Genomic DNA, 15,026 nt, shown 5'->3' with positions numbered 1-15,026 from the left:
ACGAAGATCAATGATTCTGTTTCTACGGCATGCGGTAAATATTTACATAAAATAGATTCAATTAAATGAATGAGTGAGATCAAATCATTTATTGTGACCTGGAAATGGAAGACGCCCCACAATGACAGCATGAGAATGAGAGCCCCACCCTCTCCTCTGCTATGTGACTGAAGTGGAACATAATTGACATCTCCCCTATTATTCCAGCCACGATGATAAATGTGTAATATTCTACCCATAGTCCCCTTGATCTTTTAATTGGACCCCTGGCCCACTTTTACACCACCCCCTGGTTTGCTACAGCTATCCACAGCTCGCTGACACACACACACACACACATACCTACACACACCCGCTCGCAACCAGCACACACACTAGCTGAGCCACACACACACTGAAGCACGCGAACACATCCGCACGCGTGCATGCAAGCAAGCATGTCCACAGACACACACACACATAACGACAGAGCTATTTTGCCCGTCAGAAATGAAACGCAACATTTATCCATTCATTATAGTTAACTAAAGCTAATTATTCCTCCTTGTCAGCAGCTCCGTGTATTTAGGCCCAGATGTGTGTGTGTGTCAGTCGGGGGGAGCGATAGCAGACTGCAGATGAATTTGAGTTTCAGGCGTATCAGACACGGTGGCCTAGTCATCATGCCTGCACTCTGCGTGGCCCTCTGCCGTTGCCGTGGTGACACCATCCGTAAAGTAGAGCCAGAGGCGGTGAGAAAGCACCGATTTTAACCCGGAGAGGGGTACCGTTCAGGGGAGCAGAGTTGTGAGTGACTCTGCAGAGGTTTCAGTTTTGTTTTCCACAATTGGGGCCTGGTCTGCTGGCTTGCCTATGTTAAGGTTGTTAGCGGTGTGATGTTAGCGGTTAGCCAAATATTGACCAAATATTTACAGGTAGCTCTCTCATTAGCAAAGTCTAAGCATACAGACTCAGTGTTGACAGATCAGAAACGGACCGAGCGTCGACTGAAAGTTGAATGTGGTTTCATCGTCAGACAGTGTCCTTCCCTCAATGCTGGACCATTCCTCGATACCGGACCAGTCCTCGATACCGGACCAGTCCTCGATAACGGACCAGTCCTCGAAACCGGACCAGTCCTCGATACCGGACCAGTCCTCGATAACGGACCAGTCCTCGAAACCGGACCAGTCCTCGATAACGGACCAGTCCTGGATACCGGACCAGTCCTGGATACCGTTCCAGGGGAACGTTCCATTGTCTTTGTCACAGTCACTCAGCAGCTCCAAGGAGAAGAACCCCAACTCCATATTACCCACCGGGCAGATTAATCACGGTGTCAGTCATGCATAATTTGCCGGGGCATCTCCCTGCTAAAGACGTTAATCTCCGAGTTGGGTTTTCGATTTGACTTATTCTCAGCAAAAAAAGAGCTTCAAAGGCGGGACCGGTGGACTAACCTGCTGCTTAATCTCCCGACAGAGCCTCCGTCGCATAGATGAGAAAATAATGACCCACCTAATCCCAACATTAGCTTTTTAAATCGGAATGCAGATGTTTTAAATCATTCCTGCTAAGCAGGATGGGTGATTGTAAGCAGAGCACTGGGGGAAAGAGAATGAGAAAAGAGAAGAGAGAGAGAGAGAAGAGAAAGTACGATTCAGAGTAATCTTGTTAGGCTAAATGATGCTGTGCAGAGAGGCTCTTGTCATCCTGTTGGCAAGACGGACTTGTTCTCATAAAATATTGTCCTCTCTGGACAAAGAGGGTGTGGTTTTTTGCCGGCATATCTCTGTGTATCTTTCCCTGTTCTCAACTATTTCCCCTTTTTTCCCCTTCCAATTTCCCTCCATCTCTGTCTCTCTCTCTCCCCTCTCTCGCCCTCTTTCCTACCTTTCTCTCTCTCATACACTGTCACTCAAAAGCCCCCCCCCCCTACATTTCTTCCTTTTCTTCATCCTCATCCTCCCCCCCTCTTCCCTAGTACTCACTCTCTAAACTCTCTGTCACTTTTAGATCATATCTTTTCATGTGAACATCTGTAGACCTTGGCTCACCATATGTCCTTACCATTTTACACACACACACACACACACACACACACACACACACACACACACACACACTGTCCATGCAGTGTATCTTATTCCAGACAGTAGAGCTCATCGGTGTGAGTGAGAGGAGCTGGCTACCGATACGTTCCCCTTCACGGCATTATAAATGTATGTGTGAGGAGGCCTTTAATGGCTGCTAATCCAATTTCTGCCACTGAAATCAAATCTCGCTGGCGCCAGTAGTCCCCTCCTTCCCTCACAAATAATGGCTTTCGCTTTGGCATGTTTATGAAGAAGATGAGCCGCCCCAAAAATTCTAGCTTTTACCGTACTAAATCCAACAGAATCTCCTTCGGAATTGTTTTGACACTCAACCCCCCTTCTCTTAAGAAACATATTAATTGATGGTCTCAGGATGATTGCGGCGTTTACTGGCGGGATGAGGTAACAAACAGGAGAGGAGAGGGTTTACTTCAGAGGAGGAACCCATTTACCGTTTGTCTTAATGCCTTCTCAAGGTTGGTCCCATCGATTTCCTCCAACCGCAAGCGGAGCAGATAAGGTTAGGCCTTTGATTGGTGCATTGCCTGCTGGAGCCCGAGCACTGGGTGGATGAAGTCACTTGGCCGTGCCGTCAGTCAGTACACACACACACACACGGTGGTCATGGCCTCAGTGATTATAGATTTGCATGCAGGTACACACTCCCACAGTGGCAGCCACCAGGTCCGTATCAAAGTAATCATCCCTTTCCTTTTCTGTCTCTATCGAGGTCTGTTTTTGTCAATGTCCTCATTGAACTGAGCCCATTCTTTGGCAGCGTGAAGAACACAACATTGACCTAATGATGCAACAACAAAAAATACGTACTTTTTTTACATAATTCAAAATACATAATTGGTTCTCCAAAACAAAGTTATTGGATTTGGAGATAGGTGAAGGGAGTTTTGGCTCCGTCTTTCTCCCCTGTATAAAATGTTATTGTGATTAAATTAGATAAGTTGAATGGACCGCAACTCAGTGCCATATCTCCTGAGAGGTAGCATAGTGTTATTACTATACAGCAAGCCTACAGAACAGCATTCCTGTTGGGATATCTGGCTATGTCTCAATTACACACACACACACACACACACACACACACACAGAGAGAGAGAGAGAGAGAACTTTACCAGAACCAGACCTGGCTCATGCAGTGAGACCAAGATTGAGCTTACTCACACACAGGTACAAATACTAATGTACACACACACACCACGTATATAATACACACACACAGTGATAATGGTGGGGTCATCCTCTGCTACCACAACAGCTTCTGCTTTTCATTAAAAACTACAAAACATTTAGATTTGCTTATAAATGTTTTGTTTGTTTGTTCAATTTACTCTGACTACGAACCTGTCCACATGCAAAGCTTTAGTTGGCAGATTGTATCTACAAAAAACAAACAAACATTATGCAATTAACGATTGTGGCCAAAACTGGAAAGAAAATGGGGGGAAAAAATTGTACAAGTATTTAATGAATCGAAAGCCATTCTTCAATTTTGGCAGCAAGTTTAAATTCTGGGTCAGTGTGGGGTAAAACAAAAATAGCAAAAATGATTTGAAGATTTATTTTCCTTCCAAGGCAAATTATCTGTACTCGCTCTAAGATTTATGAATTTGTTCCTTGTTTGGAAAGTAATCGAGTTGACTTCTTAATCATTTATTTCCTGGTAAATTAAACTTCTTTTTTTTTCCTGATGGAAACTCTAGCTTGCATAATCATCTTAAGTGATTACATTGGTTGTAAAGATGACATCATAAAAGCGTTGTGTATTCACTCTGTGATACGCCCTGGTAAATGCTAAAAGTGAAAGAGACAGACCCTGAGATGATGTGCCATCTCACGAGCCTTAGATCAGATGCACAGGAGGGCGGAAGATCTAAGTTCTCTTGGTATTGGTTGCCCTCTAGCTGTCAGCCTAGAGAACTCTTGTCTGGTTATGAAATATAACCCAGCGTGGTCCATGCTTTCATGGACACGGTGGTCAAACAGACACAGAAGAGTTCATCAGCTCACTTGGACAGCTCTGATGACATTCCCGGACGTTTGGTTTTTACACTTCACATTGTCCTGGAATAAATGAGATATTTTGAGATATGAGAAACGTAATAATGACGCGAGGCAAACAGACCTCGGACCTGGGACAAATACTTAACATGTCAAGGTAATATGTATTTTTTTTTTTTTAAATGTATCCATTGGTTACGTTGGACTGGGGGGAAAACCAAATGAAGCACGGCTCAACCTTTTGAAAGGGTTTGACAAAGTGTGTATATTTTGACCCAGGTCTGGAGGCAGCGTTGACTTACTTACACAACTTACTTACTTACATCTTATGAGATGAGCAGTACTGTGACATGGGATCACGGTCTATGCAATGCCATGGAGATGTGTAAAACGCCTTGTTTTTCCATGAACATGCTGTAGTCCTGTTTGTGTGTGGTGTAAGACACGTGTTATGCAGTTCACAAACATCTTAAAGCCGTGTGGATTATATCCTTTCTGTGTTCCCGACTATCCAGGAAATCTATACTGTTAAGCGTGAGCTCTCACGCATTTATTTGCGCTACACACAAACAGCCTAATGGCTCCAAGAAATGCCCCACGTGGGCCTGCTGTATTTTTAATACAGCAAGGTGTGCTTTATAGCCACCAAAATGTAATTCGTCTTGAGTTGATCGTAATTGAAGGCTGTGGTCCGGAATTGACTTGAGCGTTATGCCTGCACTAGCAGTCATAACCATACAGTAGCTTACCCAAAGAATCGAAAGCGACATTTACTAAACGAGCATAGCAACTTTGCTGTTAATGTTTTTCAGTTGGAGGTCACGGAAAGTTCAGAGCAAGATGTTTGTTTTCCTCACAAGATGTTATTTTAAAGCCTTTATGCTCTGTAGAGGGGATTTTTTTAAGATATTGCGTACAGGCAACATTATTGTTTGCCCTCGGAATTTATTTTTATTTTATTTTTTATTTCACCTTTATTTAACCAGGTAGGCAAGTTGAGAACAAGTTCTCATTTACAATTGTGACCTGGCCAAGATAAAGCAAAGCAGTTCGACAGATACAACGACACAAAGTTACACATGGAGTAAAACAAACATACAGTCAATAATACAATATAAACAAGTCTATATACAATGTGAGCAAATGAGGTGAGAAGGGAGGTAAAGGCAAAAAAGGCTATGGTGGCAAGGTAAATACAATATAGCAAGTAAAACACTGGAATGGTAGTTTTGCAATGGAAGAATGTGCAAAGTAGAAATAAAAATAATGGGGTGCAAAGGAGCAAAATAAATAAATAAATTAAATACAGTTGGGAAAGAGGTAGTTGTTTGGGCTAAATTATAGGTGGGCTATGTACAGGTGCAGTAATCTGTGAGCTGCTCTGACAGTTGGTGCTTAAAGCTAGTGAGGGAGATAAGTGTTTCCAGTTTCAGAGATTTTTGTAGTTCGTTCCAGTCATTGGCAGCAGAGAACTGGAAAGAGAGGCGGCCAAAGAAATAATTGGTTTTGGGGGTGACTAGAGAGATATACCTGCTGGAGCGTGTGCTACAGGTGGGAGATGCTATGGTGACCAGCGAGCTGAGATAAGGGGGGACTTTACCTAGCAGGGTCTTGTAGATGACATGGAGCCAGTGGGTTTGGCGACGAGTATGAAGCGAGGGCCAGCCAACGAGAGCGTACAGGTCGCAATGGTGGGTAGTATATGGGGCTTTGGTGACAAAACGGATTGCACTGTGATAGACTGCATCCAATTTGTTGAGTAGGGTATTGGAGGCTATTTTGTAAATGACATCGCCAAAGTCGAGGATTGGTAGGATGGTCAGTTTTACAAGGGTATGTTTGGCAGCATGAGTGAAGGATGCTTTGTTGCGAAATAGGAAGCCAATTCTAGATTTAACTTTGGATTGGAGATGTTTGATATGGGTCTGGAAGGAGAGTTTACAATCTAACCAGACACCTAAGTATTTGTAGTTGTCCACGTATTCTAAGTCAGAGCCGTCCAGAGTAGTGATGTTGGACAGGCGGGTAGGTGCAGGTAGCGATCGGTTGAAGAGCATGCATTTAGTTTTACTTGTATTTAAGAGCAATTGGAGGCCACGGAAGGAGAGTTGTATGGCATTGAAGCTTGCCTGGAGGGTTGTTAACACAGTGTCCAAAGAAGGGCCGGAAGTATACAGAATGGTGTCGTCTGCGTAGAGGTGGATCAGAGACTCACCAGCAGCAAGAGCGACCTCATTGATGTATACAGAGAAGAGAGTCAGTCCAAGAATTGAACCCTGTGGCACCCCCATAGAGACTGCCAGAGGTCCGGACAACAGACCCTCCGATTTGACACACTGAACTCTATCAGAGAAGTAGTTGGTGAACCAGGCGAGGCAATCATTTGAGAAACCAATGGCCGATGTGACCAACAATAGCTAGCTAGATTGAATTAATTGCAGGAAATGGCTGTGAAATGTGGACGTGACATTGTTTGACATTTGTGCAACTGTAAAATTACTCTCGTTAACAGAGCGAAAACAGATATTTTTTTCGAATTTTATACGTCCCCATTTCTTGGAAATAATATTTTCAAATATATTTTACAGTGTATATTGAGATGTTCAATTGAACCAGACTTTTTTGGGGCGGCTTGAAATGGCCGGCGTTTGGCCAGGCCATATGAGAAGGTAATTAGAGGTAATTCTGCCACATATGACACACTTTAGCCTTATTTTCCTGAGTGAAATGGCATGAGCAAGTGCAATAATAGGACACGGAGCCAAGTTTTGCAAATCTACCATTGAGACATCCATTTATGTAGCATTTTTCAGTATTTTCCTTCCTCGGCGAACCATAGCATGCCTTGTTTTGTGCTGTGCCAAATCAGGATCCAGATAGCATCTCATCATCCAAGCCTGACTCTAGTTTACCCCCCCCCCCCTCCCCTATCAGATTGTATTTTTCCTCAGATCACTTACCCACTCAAAACCAGCAGAGCTATGCCACTGGGCAGAGGGGTTGGCAGGAGGATTGTTCCCCCCCCACCACCACCCAAAGCCAACCTTTATCCAGCCCCATCACTTCTCCCCCTCTTTACTTCTCTCTCTCCATCTTTCTCACACACTTACACTCACTCACACACACACACACCTCGTTATATCATTTGTGTCCTTTGGCAGACAAACTGTTGCCTTTTGGTGCAGTCGCCTCTGTCATAGCAAACCATGGGTACCGAGGTATCACCGCACACGGTTCCAATAGCACAGATTGCCAACATGCTTTGCCCCACACCAATGACACCTGGGATACATTAAGTTACATTAACCCGGGGCTTGCGAACGAGGACCTTTCCAGTTCGGAAAGAGTGTTATGCAATTTCCCCAGTTTCTCTCCCCCCTGTGTACCCTAGCAGAGTGAGTGGAAGTGATGGGGAGAGAGAGAGAGAGAGAGAGAGAGAGAGAGAGAGAGAGAGAGCGATGGGGCTGAAAAAAGGCAGAATCCTCCTGCCAGTCCCTCTGCCCAGTGGCATAGCTCTGCTGGTTGTGAGTGGGTAAGGAGGGAACCAAGATATATGGTATATACACTACCATTCAAAAGTTTGGGGTCACTTAGAAATGTCCTTGTTTTTGAAAGAAAAGCAACTTTTTTTTTGTCCATTTAAAATAACATCAAATTGATTAGAAATACAGTGTAGACATTGTTAATGTTGTAAATGACTATTGTAGCTGGAAACGGCTGATTTTTATTGGAATATCTTCATAGGCGTACAGAGGCCGATTATCAGCTGAAAACTGTTGTCTGATTAAAGAAGCAATAAAACTGGCCTGATTTAGACTAGTTGAGTATCTGTGCATTTGTGTGTTCGATTACAGGCTCAAAATGGCCAGAAACAAAGTACTTTCTTCTGAAACTCGTCAGTCTATTCTTGTTCTGAGAAATGAACAGAGTTCCTCTGTCCAGTGTCTGTGTTCTTTTCCCCATCTCAATATTTTCTATTGGCCAGTTTGAGAAATTGCTTTTTCTTTGCACCTCTGCCTCGAAGGCCAGCATCCCGAAGTCGCCTCTTCACTGTTGACGTTGAGACTGGTGTTTTACAGGTACTATTTAATGAAGCTGCCAGTTGAGGACTTGTGAGGCGTCTGTTTCTCAAACTAGACACTCTAATGAACTTGTCCTCTTGCTCAGTTGTGCACCGGGGCCTCCCACTCCTCTTTCTATTCTGGTTAGAGCCAGTTTGCGTTGTACAAGATTTTCAGTTTCTTGGCAATTTCTCGCATGGAATAGTCTTCATTTCTCAGAACAAGAATAGACTGACGAGTTTCAGAAGAAATGGCTTTGTTTCTGGCCATTTTGAGCCTGTAATCAAACCCACAAATGCTGATGTTCCAGACACTCAACTAGTCTAAAGCAGGCCAGTTTTATTGCTTCTTTAATCAGACAACAGTTTTCAGCTGTGCTAATATAATTGCAAAAGGGTTTTGTAATGATCAATTAGCTTTTTAAAATTATCAACTGGATTAGCTTACACAACGTGCCATTGGAACACAGGAGTGATGGTTGCTGATAATGGGACTCTGTACGTCTATGTAGATATTCCATAAAATTCTGCTGTTTCCAGCTACATTAGTAATTTACAACATTAACAATGTCTACACTGTATTTCTGATCAATTTGATGTTATTTTAACGGACAAAAAAAAATGCTTTTCTTTCAAAAACAAGGACCCCTAACTTTTGAACGGTAGTGTAAATACATTAGCAGGTTTTAGAGACACCAAAGGGACGTGTTCCCTTTTTACATGGATGCAATGCTTTTCTAATAGGCTCTCTTTTCCTTCTTGTCTTTCTGTTTCAGGAGAATCAGGGAAGCACCGACCCAAAGAACCAAAGAAGAAGTCCAACAAGCAGAGGCTCCGGTTCCAGGCCCAGAACCAGCACAGTGACCACCTGGCCTCCATGAGCTCCAGCCAGTAGAGGACTGGAACCCCCCCCCCTCCCCTTGGAACCTAAACAACACAAAGCTGCTAGCTGCTGCTCCACAAATCCCCCCCCCCCGTCAACCCACCCCCCTACCCCAGCACACAGTCACACTACACCCTATTAATGACCCTACACATGTCTATGGTTGTAGTAAAGTACACACATGCCCTCTGTCCCTGTCTCTCTCTGCCTTCTGCTGCTTCCCTCGTACCGTAGAGTACCGCATCGTAGTGTACCGCTGGCAGATCAGCCAATCAGCTTCCCCCTTTGAGCCCACTGTGACATCATAGAACTCATAGAAACATTTGTTCCCTTTGCTCACCCGTCATGTACGTCAGGTTAGAACAAACCAAACGAGGGGCGACCGACACACACAGACTGACGGACTGAGGACGCGAAGGAGCAGAAGGAGAATGAGGAATGAGATGGATGTTGATAATAGTGATGACGGTCCAGCTAAGGGGGCAATGGAAGACGTCGAGACGACGATTCCGACGGAGAGAGGAAGAGCGTGCAAAGAGATGGAATGAGAGGATGATCGGGAGATTTGGCAGAAGCAACGAGGGTGACGGCTCTAAGTGACATCTTTAAATCATTTAGACTTTTCTGTATTTATTTCAAAGCCAACTCTTATTTTCCCCCCATTGGAGGCGGTGTGTTCCATGTACTGCCTGTTTGTTCACTATGTACATTTTTTGAGAGTCATGTTAAGAAATACTGTGCATAGTTGCAATGTATTTTATTCTCAGCACAAAATGTTTACGTCCAGAACCGCTTCAGCTCTCTAACTGTATGGTGTGGATAAATAAATGTAGTTGTTTGACTTAGCATGGCAAAAAAAAAACTCATGTGTACATAGTTGATGAGTTTATCCAATTATAAAACCTATTACTGTGTTTTCGGTATTGACTCTCCTTCAGCGTTCTAAATGTTTTAGTGAAAAGGTTGTAATATCAAGCCACAGTTTCAAAAAGATTGAAAACAAAGTAATAAACATAGCCAACACACAGCTATCACATTTATATGGTATATATTTGATTTATTTATTGATTCTATTTTGTACGTTTGTGTTCGGTGACAATTTTGTCTCATACTGTTACTACTCTGTGCTGAAATATGATTTGAATCCCACAATACAGATATCTTTAAAATCTTGTTTGTGTCTGGTCATGCGAAACAGTTTGAGTGTTGCATCGCGTTCATTTGGTCTCATCTACCGATTTCAATGTTTCAAAAACGGCAAAATAAAATGCGGACTTCGTTTGACATTCTTTTAGGTTTGATATTCAGGATTCAACAAATATATGGTCATAGGACGACGTGTGCATTTGTTTTATTAAAATACATTTCATCTGACTGTCGTTGTAGCTTTTCAGTATTATTGTTCATGAATAGCTAAGAGCGCTAGCTTTAGCTTGCCCCTCCCGCGTTAGTGTACGATAGTGTCATTTTGTAAAACATTTGTGATACCACTCATGCACTGTGCGCTGCAATGACACAAGCTGCCTTTGAGCCAGGGAGATTCGATATGGTCAATTGACCATGACGTCACTGTGAACGGCCTGTAAGTCATCTTGACTTGACGTGACCTCGCGGAGGGTGCAATGCCACACGTCACCACCGTATCATTCATTTCCATCCTCATTATCTTACACTTGATTTGGCCATACAAATGCCTACTATGCTTCCTTCACACACACACACATTCACCCCCTCTTTATTTGTGCACTCATCAGATCTCTTTCATTTTCAGGGGTTTCAAAACATCAGATAAATAAATATATAAATCCAAAACGTGCTGGCTTGCCAAGAAAGGTTTTAACGCCCGTCACGGCTAATTAACCTAGTGATGCATACTGTATAATCATTGTCCCTTAGAAAATGTGAGGCCGTATCTGCCAGACAGCTTATGGACGCACAGTAGCGAATGAATCAACGTTGTGTCCTATATTATCCTGGGAGACACCGACCGCAGGCTTCCTGTTCCTAGTAATCCTCTGAAGTCACACATGATATTTCCAGAGGGAAAGGGGTGACGGTGTTGATGCTCAAATAACCCATAATACCCGGTTTGTCCGTGTAGCCTTCTCTGAAAAAGAGTGAAAGCAACCTCTGACAGTGAAACAGTAGCCTCCGCTAGGAACGTACAAGTAAGGTCTTTCACAGGTGTTGGAAAGGAGCACGGAGTAGGATGCTTGACGTGCTCTTCATTTTTTTTTACAGCTTAACACTTCCCTTAACCTTTCCCCTTGATGAAATGCACCGGTACTCATTGTCATAAAAGGGGAATATCCTCTTTGATGCGCCTTATAGCAAGTAGAGATATCCATAAAGCCTAGAGTGCAGAACAGTGAGTGAAGAGTGAATGGAAATGTAAAAGTACTAAGTGTTTTAAAAGACGTCTGCTGCTGGTTAAAAGTTAATGAACGATTTACAGATGTCATCCCCAGGGCCAGACTGTCACTGCTTCAGACTGGGAATTAACTGCACTGAAGTGGATTCATTAAGGAGAAGACCACCAACACCACTGAAACACTACACAATGTCTAGGGGGGGGGGGGGGGGGGACACCCCACAATACATCATTCTAAATGTCTTGTTTCCCTTACCTCTCCGCTTCCAATTATTCCTCTGTCTGTCATCCATTCGGGGTGTATTTGGGTCGTCGGTGAGAAACTGCCTTCAGGGTTTCTTTACGCTCACCCAGACATCAGAAGGTAGCCATGCTAATCCCCTTTTATTAGTGAAACCACTTCTGCAGCTTAAAGGAAGCGTCTGTGTTTCTCACCGTGTGTGTGTGTGTGTGTGTGTGTGTGTGTGTGTGTGTGTGTGTGTGTGTGTGTGTGTGTGTGTGTGTGTGTGTGTGTGTGTGTGTGTGTGTGTGTGTGTGGTTGAAGGACATAGCTAGGTTGTTGAGGCTGACGCTCCCTTTTCATGTGAGTGCATGTGGGTGCATTGTCATTAGTTCAGTTCAGTCCTATTATTAAAGCCCTCTTCAAAGGCCCAACAAGTGAAACCACAAACAGGAAATGTCCCAGTGGCCTCTGCACACTAGAGAGCCATACTGTAATACAGGAGGAGCACAGTGAAGTACTGTTAAAGGGATAGTTCACCTACATTGTATACTAACATCCAGTTTTGACAGGGTACCAAAATGCCCAAATCATGTAATTTTGTAAATTGGATGGCTATATCTTTAAGAACTGTGTATCTTGCAGGTAACAAAGGTAAAAGCCAATTTATGCTCCGAATGGAGGTTGTGACGCAATTGCGGTGCCTCCGAAGGCATGAATAGGCCAAATCGAGCTTCGTTCCGTCTCCAATTTTATTGTAACAATTTGGAGGGCTCCATATTGCTCCGCATTGACATGATTGGTTGACGGTAGGTGGGGGTGGGAGGTCCTGCCTAAACACAAACTCACTTCCTTGACAGCTTCCTTCACAACAGTTCTGCTCAACAGCTCTGCTTTGCGAAGCGCAAGTAGTAAGAATGCCCTGACTTCTGGAGAGGCCATATCACCATAAATTCTGCACGGCCAATGCAGATGACGGATTTAAGGTTTTTTAAGCATACAGTATATTGCAGTCCCTCTCTTCAGCTACTTCAAATGTGCAGCACTTTGTGAGTGACACATTCGTTCCAACCCCAGATGGCAGAAGTGGAAGTTATGACATCGGCGGGTTAATAACATTGCCCGGGACAATAAACGTTGGAATCATTTGCTGTGTTTAATAACTATATAATTGGGCATCGTTTGCCCTTTGAGCTGAAGGAAATCTGGAACTATTTGCGTTCACATGGGCTATGATGACGCTTGGCATGGCCTGTTGCAGGCCGCACAGAGTAGGTACAATGAAACCAGTCTAAGGCTTTCTACAAGTTTACCATATGTCAGCTATCATATGCAGGGGTACTGAGTGGAGGCACAGACGCCATGTCTTTCATCCACCAAATTCGGACAAATTCCCTCGTAATTGCAAAATGGTATCCGGTATCCACTTCCTTTTGAGAAGCAGATTGGCTTCATTAAGAAAAAGTTGCTAAGTAACACGTTTATTACAGGCATAAATAAATACGTCAATAAAAGGTAATTGTCTGTGACCCTCTCTCTGCGTTCTTGGGAGACAAATCGGACGGGAAATTGAAAGGGACCAGGCCCGGTAATGGGACTCCATAGCTAATGCTGGTGTGTTCTGCCTGATTGCAGCTGAAGTGATGCTTTGAAGGTGGCTATCTTAGGCAGTGCTCGTGACTATAGCCGTCTGACCTCTTATACATCTGTCCCACCTGCTAGAGAGAGATGGACCAACCTAATGACTCTTACTGAAGTCAATTGTTTCCTGTTTACATTGCCCTCATCATGCTCGGTTCGATTCTTTCAAATGTCCAGCCTTCGACTTTGTCAAGTAGGGGGATATTTATGATGTCCAGACTTCGACTTTGTCAAGCAGGGGGATATTTATGATGTCCAGACTCCGACTTTATCAAGCAGGGGGATATTTATGATGTCCAGACTTCGACTTTGTCAAGCAGGGGGATATTTATGATGTCCAGACTTCGACTTTGTCAAGCAGGGGGATATTTATGATGTCCAGAATCTGACTTTGTCAAGCAGGGGGATATTTATGACTCATTTCCTTGGGCTGTGTTTCTTTGGCTACATTTCAACAGGTGCAGAAATGGGACCATGCAGTTCCATAATACACTCCCCAGAAGAGCAAATCTATATTATATTCCTGACCTGGTATGAGGTTTACTTAAGGGCTTGGCAGTCGTTTTCGGCCTGTTTCACCTAACATTCCTCATCTCCTTTCCAATGACTCATTTTACTGATGGTGAACCACCACCAGCAGCACCCCGGAGCGAGTGTTGCTTTTTTCCTCAGGTTCAATAAATCAACAGTGAGACCCAAACAATGAAAACACACAACCATTGTCCCTCACCCCCACCTGAGGGAAATAAGCACAGGGACCCTGTCCTTCCATTCAGGATGTGACACACATGGTCTTTATGACCCCAACTGAATCATACTGTGCACTTAAAAAACATTAGTGATCACCTAGAGGAGCAAACAATTCCCCTTACTGGCAGACAGAGAGCCATTGGCATAACTGTATTTACCTCGGGAGCCAGCTGCTAAGGACGTCCACGAAGACTACTATTTTCCCCCCCTTTTTTTGGCAGCCCTTCTCCATTCATTGACTTTTTATATGTGCCTAGTAGCCGCGTTACCACTGGTTTCAAGGGAGAATTAATCAAAAACAGTTCTTATTAAACCATGTTAAGACCACTCGTGTTGGATATAATGTGACCAGCAAAGGCCCAAAAGGGCCATATCTGTTCCATGGAGCCGACTCAAGTGGCCCCTGAAGAAGGGGCTGTCCGCTATCGTGTAGGGGAGCACAGGTTCCCGTGGGGGCCATTTAGGCATTAGAGCCAAGAGTCCTGCATTCATGGTGAGAGGGGGTAAGGGTGGTTAGGAGGATATAAAGTAGGGGGTAAGAGGGTCTCATTGTCCTGGAATGTTCACCTCACCTTCCCCCATGTCTTCATTGAGAGGGGGATTATGCAGCGCCATGCTTCATAGTCAACCTCTGCCTCGACTTGGAGGGTCTTGAGTGGAAATCTTCATCCAGACACACCACACACGCACACAAACACACATGCACGCATGCACACACCTATGCACGCGCGTGTGCGCCCACAAACACACACACACCACACACAATACACACCACAATAAGGAGCCTGTTGTTTCCTGCTTCCAGCCAGCGATGGCGGTCTCCTCTTAGAGGTGGTAGGTGTGGGTCTGATCTGGGCTGGAGCCGGGCCAGGCTGCAGCAGGGTGTCATGGCTGCTGTCTCTCCTGACTCCTCTGTTGTCTGGAGCCATGGAGCCAGCCATAGAACACCCTCCACTCCATCAGCCTCCCTCAGACTCCCGCCTGCCCGTCAGTCCTCCTCAGCAGCCAGC

General features: G+C 44.3%; 1 protein-coding gene across 1 annotated transcript in view; it reads left to right on the top strand.

The window, feature by feature from the left end:
• LOC110518696 (R-spondin-2-like) overlaps positions 1-10,207 on the top strand; it is an 81,319-nt gene extending 71,112 nt beyond the window's left edge. The window contains exon 6 of the mRNA XM_021596144.2: positions 8,928-10,207. Within this exon, the coding sequence (XP_021451819.2) occupies positions 8,928-9,046 (119 nt within the window). The 3' untranslated portion in view covers positions 9,047-10,207. The remainder of the gene's footprint in view (positions 1-8,927) is intronic.
• Positions 10,208-15,026: the final 4,819 nt, after the last annotated feature.

This window comes from Oncorhynchus mykiss, chromosome 3, assembly GCF_013265735.2.
Source record: "Oncorhynchus mykiss isolate Arlee chromosome 3, USDA_OmykA_1.1, whole genome shotgun sequence".
In the NCBI taxonomy this organism is placed as follows: domain Eukaryota; kingdom Metazoa; phylum Chordata; class Actinopteri; order Salmoniformes; family Salmonidae; genus Oncorhynchus; species Oncorhynchus mykiss.
The sequence above is the reverse complement of the archived record's forward strand: the minus strand, read 5'-3'. Positions and strand labels throughout refer to the sequence as shown.